The sequence below is a fragment of the Salvia hispanica genome, chromosome 1 (genome assembly GCF_029641045.1).
Source record: "Salvia hispanica isolate PSC_SH4W2 chromosome 1, Shi_PSC_v1, whole genome shotgun sequence".
NCBI classification, from domain to species: domain Eukaryota; kingdom Viridiplantae; phylum Streptophyta; class Magnoliopsida; order Lamiales; family Lamiaceae; genus Salvia; species Salvia hispanica.
The window spans coordinates 1,496,073-1,520,271 of record NC_142692.1 but is presented as its reverse complement, the minus strand read 5'-3'; the positions used below and the strand labels follow the sequence as shown (position 1 = coordinate 1,520,271).

The 24,199-nt window shown below is 35.1% G+C and overlaps 5 protein-coding genes across 6 annotated transcripts; all 5 read left to right on the top strand.

Moving 5' to 3' along the window:
* Nucleotides 1-1,636: 1,636 nt before the first annotated feature.
* On the top strand, nt 1,637-4,099 carry LOC125217546 (8-hydroxygeraniol oxidoreductase-like). Of its 2 annotated transcripts, XM_048119063.2 has the most exons (7): nt 1,637-1,774; nt 1,849-1,994; nt 2,074-2,111; nt 2,186-2,579; nt 2,688-2,924; nt 3,638-3,796; nt 3,860-4,099. In XM_048119063.2, exons 1-7 carry the CDS (start codon nt 1,735-1,737, stop codon nt 3,971-3,973), a joined length of 1,128 nt encoding a protein of 375 aa, XP_047975020.2. In that variant the 5' UTR covers nt 1,637-1,734; the 3' UTR covers nt 3,974-4,099. The 2 variants fall into 2 exon arrangements, with proteins under 2 accessions (XP_047975020.2, XP_088925546.1); XM_089069420.1 differs by having other exon boundaries at nt 3,638-4,099.
* Nucleotides 4,100-7,325: 3,226 nt separating this feature from the next.
* Nucleotides 7,326-9,279, top strand: LOC125217547 (8-hydroxygeraniol oxidoreductase-like). Its single transcript, XM_048119064.2, has 7 exons — nt 7,326-7,420; nt 7,494-7,636; nt 7,744-7,781; nt 7,857-8,250; nt 8,400-8,636; nt 8,776-8,934; nt 8,996-9,279. The coding sequence occupies exons 1-7, from the start codon at nt 7,381-7,383 to the stop codon at nt 9,107-9,109; spliced, it is 1,125 nt and encodes a 374-aa protein (XP_047975021.1). The 5' UTR covers nt 7,326-7,380; the 3' UTR covers nt 9,110-9,279.
* A 1,437-nt stretch (nt 9,280-10,716) lies between these two features.
* LOC148933046 (RING/FYVE/PHD zinc finger superfamily protein) lies at nt 10,717-15,693 on the top strand. The gene is made up of 10 exons (XM_089062802.1): nt 10,717-11,680; nt 12,556-12,642; nt 12,995-13,126; nt 13,342-13,473; nt 13,695-13,760; nt 13,919-14,029; nt 14,219-14,311; nt 14,677-14,710; nt 15,202-15,272; nt 15,362-15,693. Exons 1-10 carry the CDS (start codon nt 10,811-10,813, stop codon nt 15,437-15,439), a joined length of 1,674 nt encoding a protein of 557 aa, XP_088918928.1. The 5' UTR covers nt 10,717-10,810; the 3' UTR covers nt 15,440-15,693.
* A 1,413-nt stretch (nt 15,694-17,106) lies between these two features.
* On the top strand, nt 17,107-19,031 carry LOC148933045 (GDSL esterase/lipase EXL3-like). The gene is made up of 5 exons (XM_089062803.1): nt 17,107-17,387; nt 17,588-17,718; nt 17,846-18,079; nt 18,351-18,609; nt 18,724-19,031. Exons 1-5 carry the CDS (start codon nt 17,132-17,134, stop codon nt 18,912-18,914), a joined length of 1,071 nt encoding a protein of 356 aa, XP_088918929.1. The 5' UTR covers nt 17,107-17,131; the 3' UTR covers nt 18,915-19,031.
* A 2,252-nt stretch (nt 19,032-21,283) lies between these two features.
* On the top strand, nt 21,284-23,934 carry LOC148933044 (GDSL esterase/lipase At5g42170-like). The gene is made up of 4 exons (XM_089063249.1): nt 21,284-21,563; nt 21,821-21,951; nt 22,508-23,000; nt 23,750-23,934. The coding sequence occupies exons 1-4, from the start codon at nt 21,284-21,286 to the stop codon at nt 23,932-23,934; spliced, it is 1,089 nt and encodes a 362-aa protein (XP_088919375.1).
* The last annotated feature ends 265 nt before the right edge of the window (nt 23,935-24,199 follow it).

The window sequence follows — 24,199 nt, the reverse complement described above, 5'->3', positions numbered from 1 at the left end:
GGTAGTATTTAATAAGATGATGCCAATTGTTAAGCAAAATAGTAAACACAATCTTGTTTTAAAACGTTATTACAAAAATCGTGAAGTGTGAATCATGAAGACTGTTCAAATTCTGACCTATCCCATGAACTTTGAAATTGGAATATAAATCAAGAAGTTCTATTTTTTCCCAACTGTCACATTCATGTACAAAATGTTAGCTGTTAACGATATTCAAATCAATGTGTTTCAGTTTTTTTTTTTAAATTCCTTTATTTTCTTATTTTATTGAAATATTGTCATTTTTAACATCACAAAACGAATCGATTTGTGCATGGATGAGATAATTAAGAAAAATCGAAACTTCGTGATTTAATACTTTAATTATAAAGTTCATGAGACATACCAAAATATGACTAAAGTTCGTAATTTAAATGGTCAATATCTCTTAATTTTATTGGTAGAGAGGTAGTAGTATTATATAAAAGCACATTAACATTAAAGAGAATTATTAATTTATTATCCTTTTTTTCAAATTTGGCCATTCATAATATGACTACGATTTACCTCAAACTTTTGACCTAATAATTAAAATGCATTTAATTTGATTATGGCCTGGAACCTATATATGTTCACGAACCCTTCTTTCAACAATGTACTTATTTAATGAGCTTTCGATGAGAAAATGAAAGCATCTAATTTTGAGATAACAAATAAATAAAATATTGGTCATTTTTCATGAAATTTGGTAAATATATTTATATTTTAGTGGAAAAGCCTTCAATAATTGAATATTAGTAGTACGTACCAGCCCACAATTCTAAACACTTTAATATTTAGATTTATTTGTAGACTACGAGGAGAAGGCAGAGTTCCATAATGTATCGTTAAAAAAATGAAAAATAACAGCTCTTTAATAACTTATACTACTATAATGTCTAAAACAGATATAAAAATGTTTCAATTAAAGGATTTATTAATTTATTAATGACGGCGCCCTAACTCCTATATTTAACAACACTAATTGATGCTAGTTACGGCGCAAATTTAGATTCAAGTCCACCCATAAATTTTTCAACTTAGATAGGAGAGGCAGAATTAAATTGAAAATTCATAGACAGATATAATTCTTGACTATCTCTCGTTGTAATTATAGACCAGAACCTTGGATAACAATGTGAATAATTTACATTCGTTAATGATAATGTCGGCGCCAAAAAGTACATGTGGTGTTGGTCGCAATGGACATCGGAAAATTTGAGCAATAAGAGATAAATAATTATAAAAAATTAAATTAAAGATACATATGACTATTGTTAGAAATTAAAGATAAATTGAGATTGATCACACTAGAGGCGACAAAGATATTGTTAGAAATAGAGTGCTATAGGAATTTAGATATTCGAACCAATTATAATTCGTAAAGAGAGAAAACACTACTTAAAAATGGAGATATCATGATAGCTAAAAAAAATGAAAAAATAGCTTCATTTCTCCACCTTGATCCGTTTGCGAAAATTAGTCTCATTTTGAACTATGAAATTATTTTCCCTGTTCTTCTTTTATATTTATATGTCCACTTAACCCGCTTTTTCTTTTTTATCTCAAATACTTTATTAATTGCGTATTAAAAATCGTACCCTCCACGACCAAACTTTTACATGGACTAAGAAAGTGCTCAGTTTTGTTAATAAATAGTGAATTGACTAAAATTGTTGGCCTTCTCCCAAATAGCATTAGCAAGGTAAACCAACAATGGCTGATAACACCACTCCAAGAGCCATAACTTGCAAAGGTGCACCTTTTTCATTTCCTTCACACCATGTTTGTGTACATGCTTATACTAAGTCTGATGGATCTTTGCTGCAGCCGCTGTCGTGTGGAATCCATCGGAGCCGTTGAAGGTTGAAGAGGTTCAAGTGGACCCACCAAACTCAACTCAAGTTAGGGTCAAGATGTTGTATGCCAGCATGTGCCACACAGACATCACATATTGGAATGGCCACAACTATGCTGTAAGAAACTCATTTTTTTGCAATGATACAAATTACTATTTCATGTCTTATCATGTTCGTGTTTGTGTTCGTGTTGAAGCCTCTGTTCCCCAGGATCCTTGGACACGAAGGGGCGGGGTAAGAAGCCATCCATATTCATTTCAAGATAAAATCCAAAATATAGATGAACATAATTGAGAAATTAAATGCAGTGTGATTGAGAGTGTTGGGGGAGAAGTGAAGGACCTCAAGGTGGGAGACAATGTGATGCTACTCTATGTTGGAGAGTGTGGGGAGTGCTCGAACTGCGCATCGGAGAAGACGAATTTATGCTCCCGGTATCCTCTATTAGCAACCGATGATGGGACATCAAGAATTTATTCTAAAGGGCAGAGGATTTATCGAATGTTTGGCAGCTCGACCTGGGCTGAGTATGCCGTTATGGAGTCCAACTACGTGGTTAAGGTAGACCCGAGGATGCCGCTGTCCCATGCCTGTCTCCTTACCTGTGGTTTCACAACAGGTTATGGTGGAGTGTGGAAAGGACTCAAAGTTGAAAAGGGTTCAAGTGTTGCTGTTTTAGGCCTTGGTGCTGTTGGACTTGGAGTAAGAATGATCTCTGTTTTGCTCTGTTTTCTGCTCTGTTTTGCTCTGTTTTTTCCTTTGTTTTTTTGGTCATACATGCTTAATTGACAGGTGGGCTGATGAGTGCAGGCTGTGAAGGCATCACAAATCATAGGAGCCTCGAAGATATTTGGGATCGATGTCAATGATATGAAACGCGACAAGGCAATAGCGTTCGGGGTTACTGACTTTGTAAATCCTAAGCATTCTGGTAAACCTATATCACAACTGATCCTAGAGGCCACTGATGGGCTGGGCGTGGATTACTGCTTTGAATGCACCGGTGTTGCTTCCGTCATAAACGAAGCCACTGCAAGCACAAAAATGGTACGCCTTCCGTCTCTGGAAATTTGTCACTTATTTCCATTTTCGTTTATCCCTTAATATTTGTCACATTTCACTTTTATTATTTTTGGTAGTGGATCTCACATTCTATTAACTCATTTATATTCATATTTTATTATAAAACTAATTACTCCATCCGTCCGTCATTAAATGTCTCATATTTGACCGGCACGGATTTTAAAAAATTGTTTGACTTTATGAAGTAAAGTGAGTGAAATGTGTGGTCTACTTTATATATTGGTTTTATAATAAAATGTGAGTGAAATTAATTAGTGGAATGTAGGGTCCACCTAACAAATATGGTAAAAATGAAATGAGACATTTATTAGCGGACGGACGAAAATGGAAAAATTAGATATTTAATGGCGGACGGAGGGAGTAAATTTCTTAAAACCCGTGCCGGGTCAAATAGTAACAAATTATTAGGGAATGAGGGAGTATGTCAGATAGGAATGTCAATTGGGCCCTTCTAGTAGGTTACGGCCTAATCAGGTCAAAATTTTATAACCCTACCATAAACACTCGGGATTTGGTTTTGGGTTAGCCCTGCGGGCTAATTGAACCAGTCCATTAAGTTTTGGTTGAGTTGACGTCCCTAATGTCAGACCTTGAACTACTACTACTACTATTACTACTATTGTTGCTTCTGCTTTTGTTGAGGGTTACTGTTTTTGCACACATTGGTATGCAATCAGGGAGTCGGGGAGACATTGTTGATAGGCTTCCCACCGGAGAGGAAGGTGGAGCTTAACCTCGTTCCAATGATCTTCGGGAGGACCCTTAAGGGAACAAACTTTGGTGGTGTGAAAATCCACTCCGATCTTCCTAAAATCGTTGAGAAATGCATCAACAAGGTATTATATAACTTCATGTTTCAAATCATGGGCTGTGTAATTATTGTGCTTCTTTTTGAGCAGGAAATTAATCTTGGTGATCTCATAACTCATGAGGTTTCACTTGCTGAAATTAACAAAGGATTTATGGAGTACATGAAGCAGCCTAACTGTGTCAAGGTCATTATCAAGTTTTGAGGGAAATTTAGTGGAATTTTGGTTTGAATGTTAATTTATGGATGTGAAATGTTGAATAAAGCCAAAATCAGTGCTCAACATTGTAAGCAAAACATGTTAATGAAGTTGATGCTATTTTGTTGGAAATATGTTTGGGTTATTTGCCTATAAAATCAAAAAGTTTGATCGAATTTTGGTTGGTCTTACACTTTTTAAATTGGTGAACACGTTTAAAATTTGACAATAAATAGTGACATAAATGTGTATTAGCGTAATAACGTAGACGACTTAATGATTTTGAGTCTAGAAACTAAAAATATAAAAAGACTCCTTCCATTCACAATTTAAAAATCCATTTTGACTTTGTATTTTAAAAAGTTGTTTTTAAGAAAATTGAGTGAAAAAATCTAGTAAAATATGGATTCCAATGCCAGAAATGAAAAAAGAGAATGAATATTAAAATTATGGACATTAAAAAATAGTAAAGTGGGTGATAATTTTATAGACATAAAATAAATTCAATCAAATAATGGATAACGTCGCGTTAGGCAAAGCACAAAGAAACTCGTGCTGCATCTATCATTTCTCTTGGTTATCCTATGAAATTATCATTTCTCTTCTTCTTCAACCATTATGTTAGGAGTTCGAATCATCTTTTATTATGAAAAAGGGAGTTGTGAAAAAAATGGTTATAATATTATTCTTGGAGAAATTGATTAGTTTAGTTGGATGATTTAAAGTGAAAAATGAAATTACTTATTGGAGACGAAGGAAGGGAGTATAAAATATGCTTCGTTAATGAAGTACTCAAGTTCATGAATTGGACTCAAATAAGGGCCCGAAACCCGTAGATCGGCCGAATAGCCCAATAAAATTAATGGATTAGGACTATAATTTTATAGCCCGAATACAAAATGGGCTAAATGGGTTAGCCCGAATGGGTTGGCGGGTTAAACGGGTTGTGGGTCGACTTGGCGGGTTGCAACTTTTAATTTAAAGATATTAAGTTTTTTTTTTTTTTGGGGGGGGGGGGTTGTATTTTTTAATTTCATGTGGCACAATCATTAGTCTTCTTCAATCTTCATTCTACACTTTTTCACTCGATCCCACACCGTCAACTTTCAAATTCCATCTCGACTCATTATTCCTTCGTCCCATCATTTGCCACTATTGCCTTTCCACCACCAAAGTCAATCAAGACAAAATTAAGAACAAATCCATCAAAATCTCAACATATTTATCATTTTAGTAATGATTCATGTAATATATGATTTTTAATTTTCATAAAGAATTAATTATGAAAAATGCTAGTGACACGAACACAAGCTTTAATTCAAATTGATTGATTTAATTTTGATTTATTTTTGTTTATGTTATAGTTGATTGAGATGAAAGACTTCTCTCCAATAACTATGGAATAAAACTGTGAAAATTTGAAGATTTTATATGGTTCCAAAACTATGAAAGAAAAAATCTTTAAAATTTAGAATCATTTTAAAGAGAAATTTTTTGATACAAGAGTTTATTTTGAAAAGTTATTAGGCTCGAATGGCCTGATGGATTAGCCCGAAACTCGGCGGGTTAGGGTTATGATTGAAAATTTATGACCCGAAAAATTCACAACCTGAATAGCCTGACAATCCGAGTGAGTTGGCCCGAACTCGAACGATTCGCCCGATTGACATCCCTATATATTGGCCATACTCTACATACTAATATGTGGCACATTTTTCCATTCATAACACATTATATCATAACTTTATCTAATACACACCATTTGCAAAACAAATCCATCGCATACATATCTCGACTTTCTCATTATTCATTTGTATTTTATGAACCTATATGATATTAATATTAGCATGCCAAACTTTTGAAGCGATAATTCGATTGCATTTAATTTGATTATGACCTATGTATTCCCCAACCCTTTGTACAATGTGAGTATTTAATGAAGCCTTTATTGAGAAAATGAAGGCATCTAATTTGAGGCAGCAAATTAGATATTAGTCAATTTTCACGAAATTGGTAAATATATTTGTATTTGAATGGAATACCTTCAAAATTTGAATAGTACATTAACAAGTCAATTTGGTTTATTTGGCTTAATATGATAAGATAAGATAATATAGTGTAGATTTATAACTATATTTTTTAAGCTTATAATAAAGATTTTTTTCCTATTAAAGGTAGGAAGCTAAACTAACCCTAATATATACCAGCCCACAACTATAGTCTATAAACGGTAGAGCTCTTTAATGTATTTTGGAAATATATAAAAATAAACTCTTGTAAAAAGAAAAATTAAAACCTGTAAAAATTGATTAAAACTAAAGGACTAATTAATGACAGTGTCCTATATTTGACATCACTAATTGGGTTGTGCGCATATTTGGATTCAAATATTACATTTTAATATAATCCTACAAATTTAAATAAGTAGAGATATTGTGCGCGGGGGTGCGCTATATTGCTAACTATTTAAGTTGCTAACTCTGCTAATTTATCAATGCAGTGTATTAAAAATATCAACACAGTGACATTAAAATGTCAACCCATAATATCAAGCCAGTATATTGAAGTTCAACAAAATTATGTGTCGACATTTTAATGCCATCATGCTAACATTTTTAATACATTGCGTTGATGAGTTAACAAATTAACAACTTAAAAAAGTTAGCAATTGATCACGCCCAATCGTGCGCATAACTAAAAAATTGTAATAATACATACACATATGCACATAATTAGTATCCCATATTTTTTCAACAAAGATAGGTGGGCATAATTAATTTGAAAAACTATAGGGGGATATAATTCTTGACTGCCTCTCGTTGTAATTGTAGACTAGATTGGTGATGGTCAATATTGGATAACGATGTGACTCATTTGCATTGGTTAATGACCAATGAACCATATTGCATCATGATATATACACGGTAACAAAGCCATGATTTTGACGAGGGTATCACATGAGATCGAGTGGCAGGTGACACATTATTGTTAGAAAGCGAGAGCTGTATGAACTTCGGTATCCAGACCAATTATAATTCGAAAAGAGACTCAAAGAGACAAAAACACAACTTAAAATAATTAAAGAAAATACTCCCCATTTACGGAAAAATAGTCTAATTTTTCTGTTTTTGCTCGTTTATCCATATTAGTTTCATTTTTATTTATGTAATTTTTCTCACCATTTTTTCTCTCACCTACTATACTATTTGCGTATCGAAACTCTGCCATCCATAATGAGATTATTTTCATGGATATATGAAGTAATAAATTTACTAGTAAAATATCTTTTCAATAATTGCTTGGGGCCAATAATTGTTGGGGGCCATGAGTATACTGTTACTGCGCACATGTATATATATACATGTGATATATGATGGCCTTCTCCCAAATAGCATTAGCAAAGTAAACCAACAATGGCTGATAACACCACTCCAAGAGCTATAACTTGCAAAGGTGAACCTTTTTCATTTCCTTTTACTATGTTTGTATACATGCTTATACCTACTCTGATGGATCTTTGCTGCAGCCGCCGTCGCATGGAAGCAATCGGAACCACTGAAGGTTGAAGAGGTTGAAGTGGATCCACCAAACTCAACTCAAGTTAGGATCAAGATGGTGTATGCCAGCATGTGCCACACAGACATCACATATTGGAATGGGTCCTTCTTTGTAAGAAACTCACTTTTTTGTAATGACACAAACTTTTGTGGAACTTACTATTTCATGCCTTGATAATCTTGTTTATGCATCTGTTCGTGTTCGTGTTCGTGTTCAAGCCTGCGTTCCCTCGGATCCTTGGACACGAAGGGGCGGGGTAAGTAGCTATCCATATTCATTTCAAGATGAGATCCAAAATATATATCAACTTAAATGAGAAAAAAAAATGCAGTGTGATTGAGAGTGTTGGGGGAGAAGTGAAAGACCTCAAGGTGGGAGACAATGTGATGCTATTCTATGTTGGAGAGTGTGGGGAATGTGCAAACTGCGGGTCGGGGAAGACGAATTTATGCTTACGGTATCCTGTGATAGTCACTGATGATGGAACATCAAGAGTTTATGCTAAAGGGCAGAGGATCCATCGAATGTTTAGCAGCTCGACCTGGGCTGAGTACGCGGTTGTTGAGTCCAACTACGTGGTTAAGGTAGATCCGAGGATGTCGATGTCCCACGCCTGTCTCCTTACCTGTGGTTTCACAACAGGTTATGGCGGAGTGTGGAAAGGACTCAAAGTTGAAAAGGATTCAACTGTTGCTGTTTTAGGCCTTGGTGCTGTAGGACTTGGAGTAAGAATGATCTCTCTCTGTTTTCCTCTGTTTTTTGCTATAGAATAATCTCTGTTTTCCTCTGTTTTTTTCTCTGTTTTCCTCTGTTTTTGCTCTGCTTTCCTCTGTTTTTCATTCGGGCTAATTTGACGGGGGGCTGGTAAATGCAGGCAGTAAAGGCATCACAAATCTTAGGAGCCTCAAGGATATTTGGGATCGATGTCAATGATATGAAACGCGACATAGCAATAGCGTTCGGGGTTACTGACTTTATAAATCCTAAGCATTCTGATAAACCTATATCACAACTGATACAAGAGGCTACTAGTGGACAAGGCGTGGATTATTGCGTTGAATGCACCGGTGTTGCAGCCCTCCTCAACGAAGCCATTGCAAGCACAAAAATGGTATGTCGACCTTGAACGACTACTACTACTACTACTACTACTACTACTACTACTATTACTGTTATTGTTGGTGAAACTTATTAGAAGCTAGTTTCCGATCGAGGCTTATTGTTTCTCGCACACATTGGTATGCAATCAGGGAGTCGGGGAGACAGCGTTGATAGGCGCCCCACCGGAGGAGAAGGGGGAGCTTAACTACATTCCGGTGATCCTCGGGAGGACTATTAAGGGAATAGCCTTTGGTGGTGTGAAAATCCACTCTGATATTCCTAAAATTGTTGAGAAATGCATCAACAAGGTAAGAAATAATTTCATGTTTCAAATCATTGGTGTGAAATAATTGTAATTTTTTTGAGCAGGAAATCAATCTTGGTGATCTCATAACTCATGAGATTTCACTTGCCGATGTCAATAAAGGATTTATAGAGTATATGAAGCAGCCTGATTGTGTCAAGGTCATTATCAAGTTCTGAGAAGAATTCAGTGGAATTGAATGCTGATTTATTTTGGTTAGAATGTTAATTTATGGATGAATAATGCTGAATAAAGCAAAAATAGTATAGAGTGATTTATTTTGTAAGCCAAACATGTTAACGTAGTTGATGCCATTTTATTGCCTTTAAAATAAAAAAGTTTGCTCCAATTTTGGTAGGTCTCATATTTTTTTAATATTTGAAAATTTCAATTCTTCCAAGATACTAACTTTTTGAAGCAAATCCGATGTTAAATTGACGCACACAATAAATTTTTGGAGGGACTATAAATAGTGACATAAGTGTGTATTAATGTAATTACATAGACGACTTAATGACTTCGAGCCTAAGAAACAAAAAACATAAAAATTACTTTGTATTTATTATATAAAGATACATTTCGATTTGGCACAAATTTAAAAATTTGTTTACTTTTGTGAAATAAAGTAATTGAAAATATAGTTTAAATATAATCTCGCATATTAGAAATACCAAAAAAGGTAGTAACTGATTACTCAAATCATGGGCATCTAAAATAACAAAACGAGTGACTATTTTGTAGACAAAAGAGTAAAATAAAACATATTCAATCAAATAATGTAGTAGAACTTTTATAAGTTAATCAAATAATAAAAGATGTATGACAAACAATAATGTGATAAACTTCTTAGATAATTAACCCAATAAATTTCAATACAATAGCTATGGCAATTCAAGGTAACATGCCCATTTTCTATAACAATAACAAAGTTCAAAGAGAAAAAAGGAAAAAAAAAATTAAATACTACGTCATGGTATGTCTAGGGATGTCAATGCAGCCCGTAATCTGTAGGCTGGCCCGAAAAGCACGTCAAATTTATAGGGTTAGGGTTGGAAATTTATAGCCCGATAAAATTACAACCCGATTAGCCCGCAACCCGTTAGGTTCAGACCCGATAACCCGATGGACTGACCCAAAAACCCGATAAAATTTCTATTGTAATATTTGTTTGACTCCCAATTCGACACTTTATTGATTGTTTTCATACTATTGATAACTAATTTTTTTAATTTTTTTATATTAAATATAAAAATTATATAATATAATAAATTTTCATCATTATTTTATGGATTGATCGTATATTAATTTTATCGGTAGCAACCCGATTAATTCGATGGGCTAGCTCGAAACTCGGTCTTTTAGGAATAGGGTTGAGCTTTTATAACTCGAAAATACCACCCGATTACCCCGCACCTAATTGACCTGCAATCCGAATAGGGTTGCCCTGAAATTTGCTGGGCCGGCCCGATTGATATGCTGACTAAGAAACTCATGCTGCATCTATCATTTCATGAATTGGACTCAAGTAAGGGTCTGAATCTGATATAATAAATGAATCCCAAATTAATAATTACTGAGAATTAACAAATTAACAAACTAATATAATGGCCCAGCTCAAATATAAACTGGCCCATAACTATTACTACAAGTCTACTAGTACTTTAATTTCCTCAAAAACTGTTCAAAAAATAAAAGAGAAAATAGAGAAAATTAAGTGCTGTAGTGTTAAAATCGTGCTGCACCTTAAGCGTTTTTTTACACTCAAGAAACGCGTTATTGATTGCTGACAAAACACAGTGTCTCCTTCCTTGACTCTCTCTCTGCAATTATCTTCACCGAAAGTCAAAATCGGATCATCGCCGGAGCTTCACTTCCCCACAATGCACAACGCCGACTACTCCTCCGCCCCTTACTACCACCAGCCGCACTTCCAGCAATCCCCCAATCCAAACCCTAACCCCACCGATCCTCTCCACCCCGCCCCGCCCCCGCCCTACGCCTCCGCGCCGCCCTTCTCCGCCAACACCTACACCCCTCCTCCGCCGCCCCCCTCCACCGACTACTCGCCCTACCACCACAATTACCCCTCCCTGCCCCAAGCTCCAGATCCTCTCCCCGCCGCCACACCCTATTCGCAGCCGCAATCGCACTACTCCTTCCCCCAATTCGAAGCCCACGCCTCCTACCAGCCGCCTCCCCACTCCCAGCCGCCCTCCTACTACGATCACCCCGCGCCGAATTACGCATCCAACCCTAATCACAATCACAATCCGGTTTCCCCCAATTCTGGTTATCCGTCGATTCACCCGCCATTTTCCCAACACTCTCAGCTGAATTCCAATCTCTACGAGCCTCAGTATGATAATCACGATGTGAATTTGAGCCGGAGCAGGTCGGATTTGGGAACTGAAATGTATGGCAAGCGAGCTGAGAGTGGGTATGGGAGTGATAGCCCCTATGGGAATACTGAAGGGGTTTATGCCTACAGGGGGAGGAACGAGCCTTATGGAGCTCGGGGGACTGCTCCGAATTCTTCAACGTGGTCCGGCTTTGATGATTTTGGGAGGCCCATTGGGTACTCATCTCCTTCGTCATCAGAGAAGGAGCGGCCGAAGAGTTCGTCGTTGAAGGTTGTGAGAGCTGTGCCGAAGGCCGATGTCCACCAGGACCCGAAGAGTTCGGTTCAGAAGTTCAGGGTGAAGCTGTTGGCAGAAAGTGGTGGGCAGAGCACCATGGATGTACTTTGCCAGGTTTTTGGGTTAAAACTTAGCTTATTCGATATGCTTTCCGTCCAGTTTATGGGTCTTGGTTGAGTTTCAGTTGTTTGTTTAGCAACGTTTACATGAAATATACCCCTGGTCTGTTTGCTTGGTTTTGGTTGATCAAGTTGCTATGGTATGCCTTCTGTGACTTTAAAAGAATTGCATGAAGCTACTGCCTGCTTGACCGTTAACCAATTAGGGACAAGTAACTACCTGATCATAAGGTCCTTCTGAAGGCTTAAACGTGGTATTCGATGACAGAGAAATTAAAATGCACCTCGAGATTTGAGAGTCTTAATTTTTTAACCCTGTCAATTGAGGCTCATTTGTTTGAGTACTTGTATGTGTAGTTGTTGAAATATGGTACATATAAGTAAGTACCTGACAAGATACTGATGCTTATGCTAAATGATGGTGTCATATGCGTAGATAATGAACATTATCGTTTCATTTGTAAAGTCAATAGGTAATAGAGGTTACAATAAAAGAAGTTACTATAGGGGAAAATTGAGAGAAGAGGTGACATCCCGAAACCCTCATCTCTGAGCAACCAAGAGAGAGATATAGGGAGGATATGATATAAAACCCCCAATAAGCACGCTCTTTCAAGCATTTATCATTTCTCTAGGTAAGGCCACAATTAGTCCAAGTAATGGCTCTGAGGTTTGGTTATCCAAGTAATTTGTTATTTTAAGCACTCCCACCTTCCTCGATCCTAAAGTTACTGGCAGCAATTTACATATTGTTTGCCCGTCCAAAGGCAAACAAGAGTGTTAGTATAGAACTTACTTTTTCCATCATTATATATATATATATATATTCAGCACCATGCAAATTTTAACATCAGGTATAATTTCTTTCAGATTGGCTTAGATGGAATCCGTATGCTGGACCCAAGCACCAACCGCACATTGAGGATCTATCTTCTTGACACAATAACCAGATGTGAAGTATGATTGTCGTTCATTTTCCTTTGATAAAGTGGTGTTGGGGTTGAGGGAGGATTGTTATATATAATGCGTGCTTGAATTATCTAAAGCCTTCCAGAGACCAATTAGCTTGATCTTTTGTTTCTGACGTTTTTGATCTAATACATGCAAAGCTCATTTTCAATAAATAATGATATGAAATAAGTATATTTGGCACCATAGTTGCTCAATGCTCCATCTAGGATGAGTTGTTGCAAGGATTTGTAGGATAAGATGTTCCTCTTCTTGTTTAATTCTTGCAGGTCTAGTTTATGCACGTATCTCTGTTCTTTATTTGCATTGTGCTCACTTGGCCATTTGTTACCCTGATTAGGCTATTGAATCAGCGATATTTGCTTTCTGGTCAAAAAGTTCTGTTGACTTTGAAGCAAGGCGCATTAGATTGAAATCCAACAGTTATACCACAACAACCATTTTGGATACAGTTACTGCTGCGATTGCACAGGTTTGAAGTTTTCTTACTTTTACTAACTGTTTTCTTGTTTAGCAATTTTGGCATCCATTGCAAAGCTCTAGTTCTTTGGCACTGCTAACTGGCTCTCTCTTGTGTAACTATGTTTTTATTGTTTGTTTGTTAACCAATATGATTAAGTTAGTAGAAATGTAGAATATATTACGAAGGAAGTTTATTTAAGATATATGCTCCTCTTGATACTGCAGTATAAGGAGATGAGTGGAAGAACCCGTCCAACTGAGTATCCAAAGTTTGCTGAACAACCTGCTGAGAAGAAGAAAGGTTTTGCTGATTTTATCAATAAGATAAAACCTGTCAATGAGGAGAAAGATCACTGGGTAAATATGCTGCGTTTTTGTTTCCTTTCAAACTTCAGTACTATAATTTCCAGGCTACTTCTTTTGCTTTATAGCACGCAAGTATTTTCTAAATCCGTGGAACTGAGGAATATTTGAGAAGTTCATGCTAGCTATTATATGATTTCCATTGAGTTTTCTACCACATCCTATCTTTGAGTTTAAACTCCAGTTTCTGAAATAATATATGGTAACTTGAATAGGTTCCTGATGAAGCGACATCAAAATGCACATCCTGTGGAACAGACTTTGGTGCTTTTGTCCGGAGGGTATGTCATGTTCTCTTCTTTCTCCCATGGCTTGAGTTTTTCTATGTGCTCTGTCATCCTATTCGGTTAAATATTTCAAAATTATGTAAATATATGATTATTAAAGATAGATACGCAAGTGAGTTGCATTAATGAATAATGCTTTGGTCTTTTATCAGCATCATTGCAGGAACTGTGGAGATATATTTTGTGACAAGTGCACTCAGGGTAGAACTGCTCTGAATTCTGACGAGAATGCTCCAGTTGTTAGAGTTTGTGATCGATGCTTGGTATGTATAGACAGTTAATCTCGCCCGTTGATCTTTTACAAAAATTAGCATGTATACCTGTGCTAGATTTTACATCAGTTTAGTGATTACTTGATAAACTTGTTATTTTTTTGTCAAATAACATGTTCGATCGATGTTATGATGGAAAGGCATTATAAATACATTTTGGTCTCTTAAATTTGTTTGTAGGCTGAAGTTTCTCGGAGATTGAACAGTGCTAAGGAAGGTGCCAGCAGATCAACCATCGTTCAAAATCATGAGGATCTTGCCAAGAAACTTCAGGTTGCATAAATGAGATACATATCTAGCAATGTGTAAAAATGCAACTGCTTGCACAAGTTTCCTCTTTTACGTGCTCCTTGCATGTTGGAATTATCATTTTGCATGCTTTTATGCAGTCAAATCGCATGGAGAATGTGCAAAAGTATTATTCTTTTATTAATGAAGAATAATGCAAAGTGTCATGCCACCAGATTTATCCTTTTATGATTCATACATAAGCTCCGAGCTATTGGTTGTGTTACATTATTTTGATTGGTGCATGTGGTAACTTAAGTCAAACAGGCATTTGTTTGCCTGTTAATTCTCATTCAGTCTACTTTCTTTAAGTGGCCCCATCATGTTCATCTTGGACTTTTATTTTACAGGAGGAGATGGAGAGAAGTTGCAAAGTGTCATCAGGTAAACTTTCTATATAGCAGGTTCTGATATATTAATTCTCAAACAATTGGTTTGCCCTCCTGTATCTCTGGGCTTGGTTTCAAGTTTTTTTTTAAATCGTTGATTGCTTGGTTTGAGGTGTAAATTCATCTCCTTGATGCAAAATACTGACCCTTTGGATCAAGGTTCCTTTCTCTGATAGGAATAAATTAGCATATATTGGGACAAATGGTATTGTTTTATCATAAATGGAGTAGATTATTGATGTAGGGGCTTTATTAAAGTTAATGGTTAATTTGGCTTTACATTCTGACATTTGTGATTTATCACAATTGTAGTAGACTTTTCAAGTGCTGTTAAATGTGAAATATTGGGACATTTCTCACTAATGTTGGGCCGTAATGACATTGTCATTTCATAGTAGTATTTGTTATGTCTGCTTGTTGGCTGGGTGAAATGTATGTCATCATAAATGTACGTCTAGTTATATTATTATTTTCATCTCATACCAGGCTCGAGATCAGGTGGTTCTGGAAGACGGATGAAAGAGGTTGCCTGCCCAACGTGTACAGTCCATTTGCAGGTTTCAATCATTCCGTATTGTGTCAAGCTCTATTCAGCGGTCTCTTACATGTACAGTTTTCACTAAGACGCAATTCGTATTCGATGTAGGTTCAAGTGCCAAGTTCTGGTTCAGAGACGATCGAGTGTGGGGTTTGCCAACATCCTTTTTTGGTTACTGGCAATTAAACCATATCTTATTGGTATATTTGATTCTCGGTGTATGTCTCGGTCGAGTATTCTACTGAAGTTTGGGTTTTAATGTTTGTTCTTTTGGTATATTTGTTATTTTGTGATGTGAGTTAAGCAGGCTTGGCTTTGTTTACCTGTATTCAGTGTGTTCATATTCTGGTGTGCTGCTCTCCTGTTGTCATATTTACTTCATTGACTTAAAAATGTAAATTAAGTTCGAATCACTAGGAGAATTTATATGTTTGATGTGATATACTGCCCCATCATATATTTGGTTGCTTTATATTAAAAGGGAAAAGAAAATTTGTCTAGCTACATAGAGGTTGAAGCATTTGAGCTAAAGAAACTACACTCCAATAAATTTGTTGTGATATACTGCCCCATCATATATATGCTTAGAGGATTGAGATAAACTAGAGAATTATACTTACCTTCCTAATAAATTTGTCTAGCTAAATTATGTTCTCTCTCTGTCATACACAACAAAAAATTAAAATTCCATGTTTTCAATTAATACAATTTCATGTTGAATTTATACATATTTCAAGAATAATTCATAGTAGTATTTTAAAGAGGGTTTTAACCTAGCCATTCCCAATAAACATAATGACTTTATAACAATTTTTAGTGACTACGTCTCAATTAAGGATCCGTTCGGTATCCGGAATTGGAATTGAATTGAAATTCGTCGCGTTATAGTATTATACGTCGTAATATTAGGTTGTATTAGGCTCATGGAATACAAGATTTTTAAATTGATCAAGCCAAATATTATTGTAATTAGCTCTTGGAATACAAGGAATAGCTTGATTCCTAGTTTAGCTTCAACCACTAGCAACAATGAGTACAACCTTAGTACTGAGCTTAATTGTCTCCTTACAATCCTGTGTAGGTTAGAATAAGTAAAACCAAACCTACTTAAGAATTGAGACTGTTGATTTTTCTCTGGTTGTTTAACCACCACATTTTACTCAATTGCCATTTGTACCATCACTTGATCATGGCTCGTTTGATACGAAATGTGATAAAACCATGAATTGTATGCTATACTGTATTAAAATTATAGTACTACAATATAATTAGGGGGTCGTTTGGTTTGAGAGATTGAAGCTCGAGATTACATCTATTTCATGTCCGATTCATGAGATTAGAATCCACAACATAATTTTATTTGAATAATCATAATGAATAAATGAATCATTGCCATTAAAAAATCATAATACAATAAATGAATCATAGCCAACTCTCCAACAAAACCAATTTTAGCTTCAAATTAATGTTTTGCACAATTTTACCATTTATTTTTTTCACAAGAATTCAAACTCTACAACTAATGATTTAGGGGTATTTAAGTAAATTAGTAAGGATGTGTTTAGGTTTTGATTTATTCAATAATTTCTTAAAATTATTTATTCTTATAGTCATGCACTATATTTTTACTTTTACTAAAACCGAAAATATTATTTTCTGGTGATTGCTTCATTATGTTATTATTAACCAAACAAAGTATACATTACTCTTGGGTATATTTAAAATAGAAATGTTATATGCTTGTGATATAAGAAACCTTGGATCACTAATCTAGTGCAAGTATAGAAATAAAAGAAAGAGTGAAGCTATGCCTATATATATGTAAAGTGGAATCCATTGTACATATTGATCATATTATCCAATAACAAACACAAAAAAATGAAGGAACTAAATTCTTACTCATTTTTATTCGTAGCTGTTATGTTGTTTGGGAGTTGCAAAGGAGTGATAAAGCTGCCGGAAAATATGACGATTCCGGCAGTTTACGCGTTTGGAGATTCGATCGTGGATCAAGGAAACAACAACCTCCTCAAGACGCTCATCTACTGCAATTTCCTCCCCTACGGTCAGGATTTTCCCGGCGGATTCCCCTCCGGCAGATTTACCAATGGCAAGACTCCTCCGGATTTGATTGGTAATTCGTACTTCAATCTTGTAGTAAACGTCACACTTTTTAATGTAAAATTAGTAAAGTATGATGGAGAAACTTTATTGAAATATTATTAATTAATGGAAGGGAAAGAGAGTATGAAAAAAAGACTAAATTTTATGAACGAATTAAAATGAAAAAAAATAAGACTATTAATTATAAATGTTGAGATTTTTGTTGAACAGCTGAAGAGTTGGGAATCAAAGAGCTAATTCCGGCTTATAGTGACAAAAATTTAACGGTCAAAGATCTTCCAACCGGCGTCAGCTTTGCTTCCGGTGGCTGTGGATACGACCCTCAGACTTCTAAAATAGTGGTTAGTTTCCTTACTATTGGAATAAAGTAAAAATTTATTTTTATTGGGATATTCGAAACATTACTCATTTCATCGATATTTTAAATATGAGTTTTTAATTGAACCACTCCCGTCTTCACATGATTAGTCAGTGACACCTTTGTCGGAACAATTGGAGCATTTCAAAGAGTACATAGGGAAGCTAAAAGGGGCAGTTGGGGAAGAAAGTACAAACAAGATATTGAAGGAGGGTTTATTCTTGTTGGTGGCGGGAAGTGATGACCTGGCAAATACTTACTTCACCGTCGGTATTCGTCGAATGCAGTACGACATATCTTCTTATGCCGATCTTCTTGTCTCTTCCGCCTCCGAATTTATACAGGTATATAACTATATATATCCGTGTTAAGGGGCTCGAGCCCCCACTGGCGGACACAAGTTGGGCCTAAGGGGTGCTCGAGCCCCCACGAAACAAATACTCTTAGAAAATGTTGTTAAATTATTGGAGTATTTTTGTGACATTGTACAATAGCACTCATTGTAATTAAGGTCAATTATTAGAAAATTGCCTTTCTAAAAATTCCGAATTTAATTTAATTTTTTTTTTCTTCTGCGTTCGCCTGAATATCTAAAAATTCTTGAAATTAATCAAGGCGATCTACAAGCTCGGGGCAAGGAGAATTGCCGTGTTTTCCCTCCCACCAATCGGATGCTTGCCATTTCAGAGAACTCTGGCTGGAGGGTCAAAGAGAGAGTGTGCAGATAATTACAACAAGGCTGCACAATTGGTTAATTCCAAACTCTCACTCCAACTTCTCAATCTCAACAATAGAACATTGCCTCAATCAAGGGTGGTTTACATTGATGTTTACAACCCTCTTCTTGATCTCATCCTACATCCTCAAAATTACGGTAAGCAATCTCCGACATCACGCGTTCTGTTCAATCATCATCGGTGCATGCCACGTGTATAATATATTAATGATTGCTAGGGTTTTTTTTTAAATTTTTTTAATGGTTTTTTAGGGTTTGAAGTGAGTGACAAAGGTTGTTGTGGGAGTGGGAATATTGAAGTGACAACATTGTGCAACAAATACATTGGAACGTGTGGAAATGTGTCGAATTATATATTTTGGGACAGCTATCATCCTACTGAGAGAGCATACAAGTTTCTTGTCGATCATATTATTCAGAAATATATCGAAAGTTTCTTGTGATCATCTTCAATTTCAGTTCCTCAAAGTAAATTGTATAATTGGAATAAATTTGTAACATTTGTGTACGTGTATGTGTTTTTTTTTTAATAATTCATAAATGGTTTATTTGTTTTCTTATTTCAAAATGTGATTGAGATCGCCATGAGTTAAAATAAACCTTTTTAAGTATACTAGTAGAAAAATAATTCAAGCTGATCGAGTTATAGTATGGAGGTTAGATAACATAATAGTAAATGATAATGTATGGATTTTTTTTAGAATTACAGATAAATGACCCATTTAATAATTCAAACCTTTTTTTCTCTTTATTAAAATCACTTCAAAGCCAATTAAATCCAAATCATATACTCTATATGTTGGGTATCGATGGTGCACACCCGAACTCCACATTAGTATGATATTGTCTGCTTTGGGCAAAGCCCTCACGGTTTTGCTCTTGAAGTACTCCCCAAAAGGCCTCATACTAATGGAGTTGGGATAGCCATTATATATGCTTGCAACTCTTGTTCATTCTCCGATGTGGAATATGGTTTGCTTCCTTTCACCATAAAAAGTTTATACGAACAGATTGAATTGTCGTATTGTGTAGCGTTAAGCATTCTATGGCTATAGCCTACAGGTGACCTGAATTTGACTCTTGGCTAGTGTTGAAATTATTATATTTTTAGATTAATACTAAATTAAATGATGAAATTTCGCCAAACTAAACTTTTTTCTCTATGACAAACATATTTTGTTCTTAGAGAAAAAAACTTCAAAGTCATAAAAAATTTAAAAATATTTGGGCCTATTCAATGTGCATTTGTAGCTTAGCCATTACTACAAAACGTGGACATGTGTGGCCCATTTAGTAATGGTTTCAAAATATTGTAGCCACACGATACAAATCTTATAATTTTGATTTTCGAAAAAATAAATAAATTTGGGCTTGTTTGTATTTACTACTCTCTCAGTCCACAAATAATAGATCACTTTGTGTATGATACATATTTTAATGTAAAATTAATAAAGTAAGAGAGAAGTAGTGTTAGTGGAATGAGGTATAAGGTTATTATTTGTTGAAAATTTACCATAAATAACTGTGATCTATTTTTTGTGGACGGTCAAAAATGGAAATTGTGAATCTGTGATATATTGTTTGCGGACGGAGTGAGTATTTAGTATGTGTCACGATTTTTGAATTTTTTTTTCCGTTAAATGTTAAATGAACTAATTTTTTTTACGATACTCTCGAATTATGTCATTTTTTCCCACACTTATGAAATTAATCAAAATTAAAGTGTATAGTATTTTTTATAAATTTATTCTTATTTTATTTCAATTTATCCCGATCCTCCAACTATTATAATTATAAAGTCCTTCCCCAACTTTAATGAAAACTTTACCCATACGCCGTATAATTATCAAGGTATGTCCGATTCTGAAATACTCCATTGTGCATGAACATGTACTTTTTTGACTTTAGATTTTTATTACTGAAAGTGCAATTCGTAGGAATTTCATTACCAACAAAATAAGTATAATTTAGGACGATCTTACTTGAACAACAATTATATGTACAAGGCCAAATATGGTCCCTAACATATGACCGTTTTATCAATTTGGTCCTTAACATTATCTTTTTGATTATTTGGTCCCTCAGAAATAAACTCGGACCCGAATGGGTCCTCACTTAACAGAACCGTCAAAAAATAGACGATGACCACAATTTGACTATATTAAATTACTAATGGTAATTAACTATACCTAATTATAATTCTTTTCCTATTAGCAAAATTGAAAAAAGATAGTATCAGTTGCAAAATGAAATGAATAATTTGTAATTTAATAGGAATTAAGAATTATAATTAGGTATAATTAATTATCATTCGTAATTTAATATAGTCAAATTGCAATCATCGTCTATTTTTTGACGGATCTGTTAAGTGAGGACCGATTCGGGTCCGAGTTTATTTGTGGGGAACCAAATAATCAAAATGATAATGTTAATGACCAAATTGATAATGTTAATAGAATAACTATATAGGAGTACATTCACTAGCCAATTAAAGTCTACAAATTAATAATGCCCAACCAAATCAATTTATCTCATTTTGTCACGCAATAGTATATACCTACATTGGACTATTCTGTAGTATTAAAAACTCAATGAATCCATGCACAAACTCTCCCTCCAATCAATCTAAATGTCAGACCTCCATTCCTCTGCATATACATCTCCACTCCATAGTAATTGCACAATGCAGCTGCAATTAATTCAATCCCAAAATTCATAAATTAATCCACCAAAAAACTGCTCAAAAAGCAGACCTCGTCACCACAGTTCACCAATGAAATTTAGCTTTCTTTCCAATTTGCAGAAAACAACAATGCATAGCAACAATTTCTTCAAATTCAGACCATTACTACTTCTCTTCCTCTCCACTTTCCTCTTTCAACACCAACATGGCGCTCAAACGCCCATAAATCTACCTAAAAACATCACCATTCCGGCCATCATCGTCTTCGGTGACTCTGTCGTTGACACCGGCAACAACAATTACCTCAAAACGATCGTCAAAGTTAACTACCCTCCCTACGGCCAGGATTTCGTCGGTCGACGTGCCACCGGAAGATTTTCCGACGGAAAAGTTCCGTCGGACCTCATCGGTAACCGCCAATCACTTTTTCTCACTTTTTCCCTTTTTTAATTTTATTGAAAATATGACGCGAATATCTTTTCCACCTCATCTAATATTTTTTTAATGAAAGCACCAATTGGTACGTATTAAAATGTACTAGTACGATGTACTATATATTTTATTGAAAATATGATGTGAATATCTTTTACACCTCATCTAATTTTTTAATGAAAGCACCCGTTAATATGTATTAAAATGTACTAGTATGATGTATATATGATACAGCTGAAGAGTTGGGAATCAAGGAGCTTGTGCCAGCTTATCTTGATCCGAATCTTCAACCTCAAGATCTCCTCACCGGAGTTAACTTTGCTTCCGGAGGGTCGGGTTTCGATCCACTGACATCGAACGTCGTGGTATGTTTCCTTTCCGGATAAATTGTCAGAAAATACAGCCAAGTGTGGTCAATTTCTAGTTAATCCCGCAACTTCTAGAATCATTCTTCTCAATTGTCACATGATGAAAATTACCGGCCCACTATGTGTCTGGATTTATTAACATGGCGCGTAAAATTAAAGACATGACTGACTAGATGTACTAAGCTACGTTGTTTATATAAACGAATGTTTTCCCACATAAGTAGTATTTTGTGTTTGCCACATCATACATTATTTCATTGAATCAAAAGTCATTAGACAATTGAGAAAAATATCAGTCATTTTGTAACCCCTTTCTTTTCTGGTCGTATATATAAATCATAAAATTTGGTCAAATTCTTGAAAATGCAGTCAGTACTGTCCTTATCAGTATTTTTTGTCTGCCACGTCATACATAATTCCCATCGAATCAAAAGTTATTAGACAATTAAGAAAAATATCAAAGTTATAATATAATCTGTCATTTTGTCTATTCTTTTTTTTTTTTTATCATATATATAAATCATAAAATTTGGTCAAATTCTTGAAAATGTAGTCAGTACTGTCCTTATCCGACCAACTACAAATGTTCAAAGACTACATAGCAAAACTGGAGCACATAATTGGTCCGGAAAAAACATCAACCTTATTGAACGAAGCCCTATTCACAATCGTCTCCGGCAGCAACGACATCACCAACACGTACTTCGGCACTGTCTCGCTCCGAAGGTCTCAATACGACGTGTCTGCCTACACCGACTTGCTAGTCAGCTACGCCTCCGCCTTCGTGCAGGATGTGTACAAGCTAGGAGGACGACGGATGGGAGTTTTCGGGCTAGCCCCGTTGGGATGCTTGCCGTCGCAGAGAAGCTTGAAAGGCGGAGTTGAGAGGAAATGTGTGGATTTGTATAACCAAGTTGCGGAAATGTTCAATCACAAGCTGTCTGTGGAGTTGAGCTCGCTTTCCGCTCGATATCCGGACGCCACCCTTATATACGTCGATATTTATCATCTTCCGCTCGATCTCATTCGCGACCCCCTCAAATACGGTACCGTTTCTTCTTCCCGATTTTAATTTTTTTTATTATGATATTGCTCGCTAGAAAAAATCATGAAGTTTGATTAATTATGTTCTGTTCTACAATTTTTAAAATGAATATAATTATTTAAATCATGACTGAGTAATACTGTTATAGTGTTTGAACAGAATATTAAATCTTGATGTTTTAGTATTTCTCAATGATCTTATCCTTGTAGAAAAGGACATATATGTATATGTAATAGTAATCCCAATTGTCTCATGCTCAAAATGGAGGTTTTTAATTAAACTAAAAAAGGGGAAAAAAAATCCTTGTTTCGATCATAGGCTAAAATCTTTTTTATGTATACTAATGAGGCAATTGAGAAATATTAAAACTTCGATTTAGGATTTTATTTTTAAATGTAAAGTGACTGATCACTATATGACCAAACTTAGTGAATTATAAATTATCATTTTATAAAATAAGTTGAAAACTAATAAGTTTGTTTATTTTTTTTTTCATTTTTTGGTGAAAATGCAATACTATATATATGACATGACAATCGATAAATCACATGTGTACGTCACTGATGCTAACTTAAACAACATTGTTTATTTTTTAAAGAAAACAACGTGCAATCAAATCCAAACTTCATGATGTTTTCGACTGATTATTAAAGTTGCAAGATGGACTGACAAAATTTCATGATTTCATCAACGATTTCTTTTATACAAATGAATGAATCTGTGTAATAATGTGGATTTGAGAAATGACAGGATTCCAAGTTTCAGACAAGGGATGTTGTGGAACAGGGACAATAGAAGTAGCATTCCTATGCAAATACACATGTGGGAATGCATCTGAGTATGTGTTTTGGGACAGCTTTCATCTCACACAAAATGCCTACCGCCTTCTTGTACACAACATCCTCACCTCCTCCATCAACAATTTTGTCTCATGATCATCTCACTTTCTCAACTTATTTTTCTTACATTACTTTTATAATTGGAAAATGGAACTTCATTAATATTGCAATTCACTTTATTTAGCATTTGATTGATCAATTTTATTGCATATAGATTGATTCTCTTGTAGATTTTGTTATGTTTACTTTCAAACTCCTGGTTGGATAAGATAATCGTGAGACATAATATGGGATAAATCAAAATAGGATTCGGCTAGAAGTAAATTAGACACGATAGTGGAGATGAGATGATTAAACATGA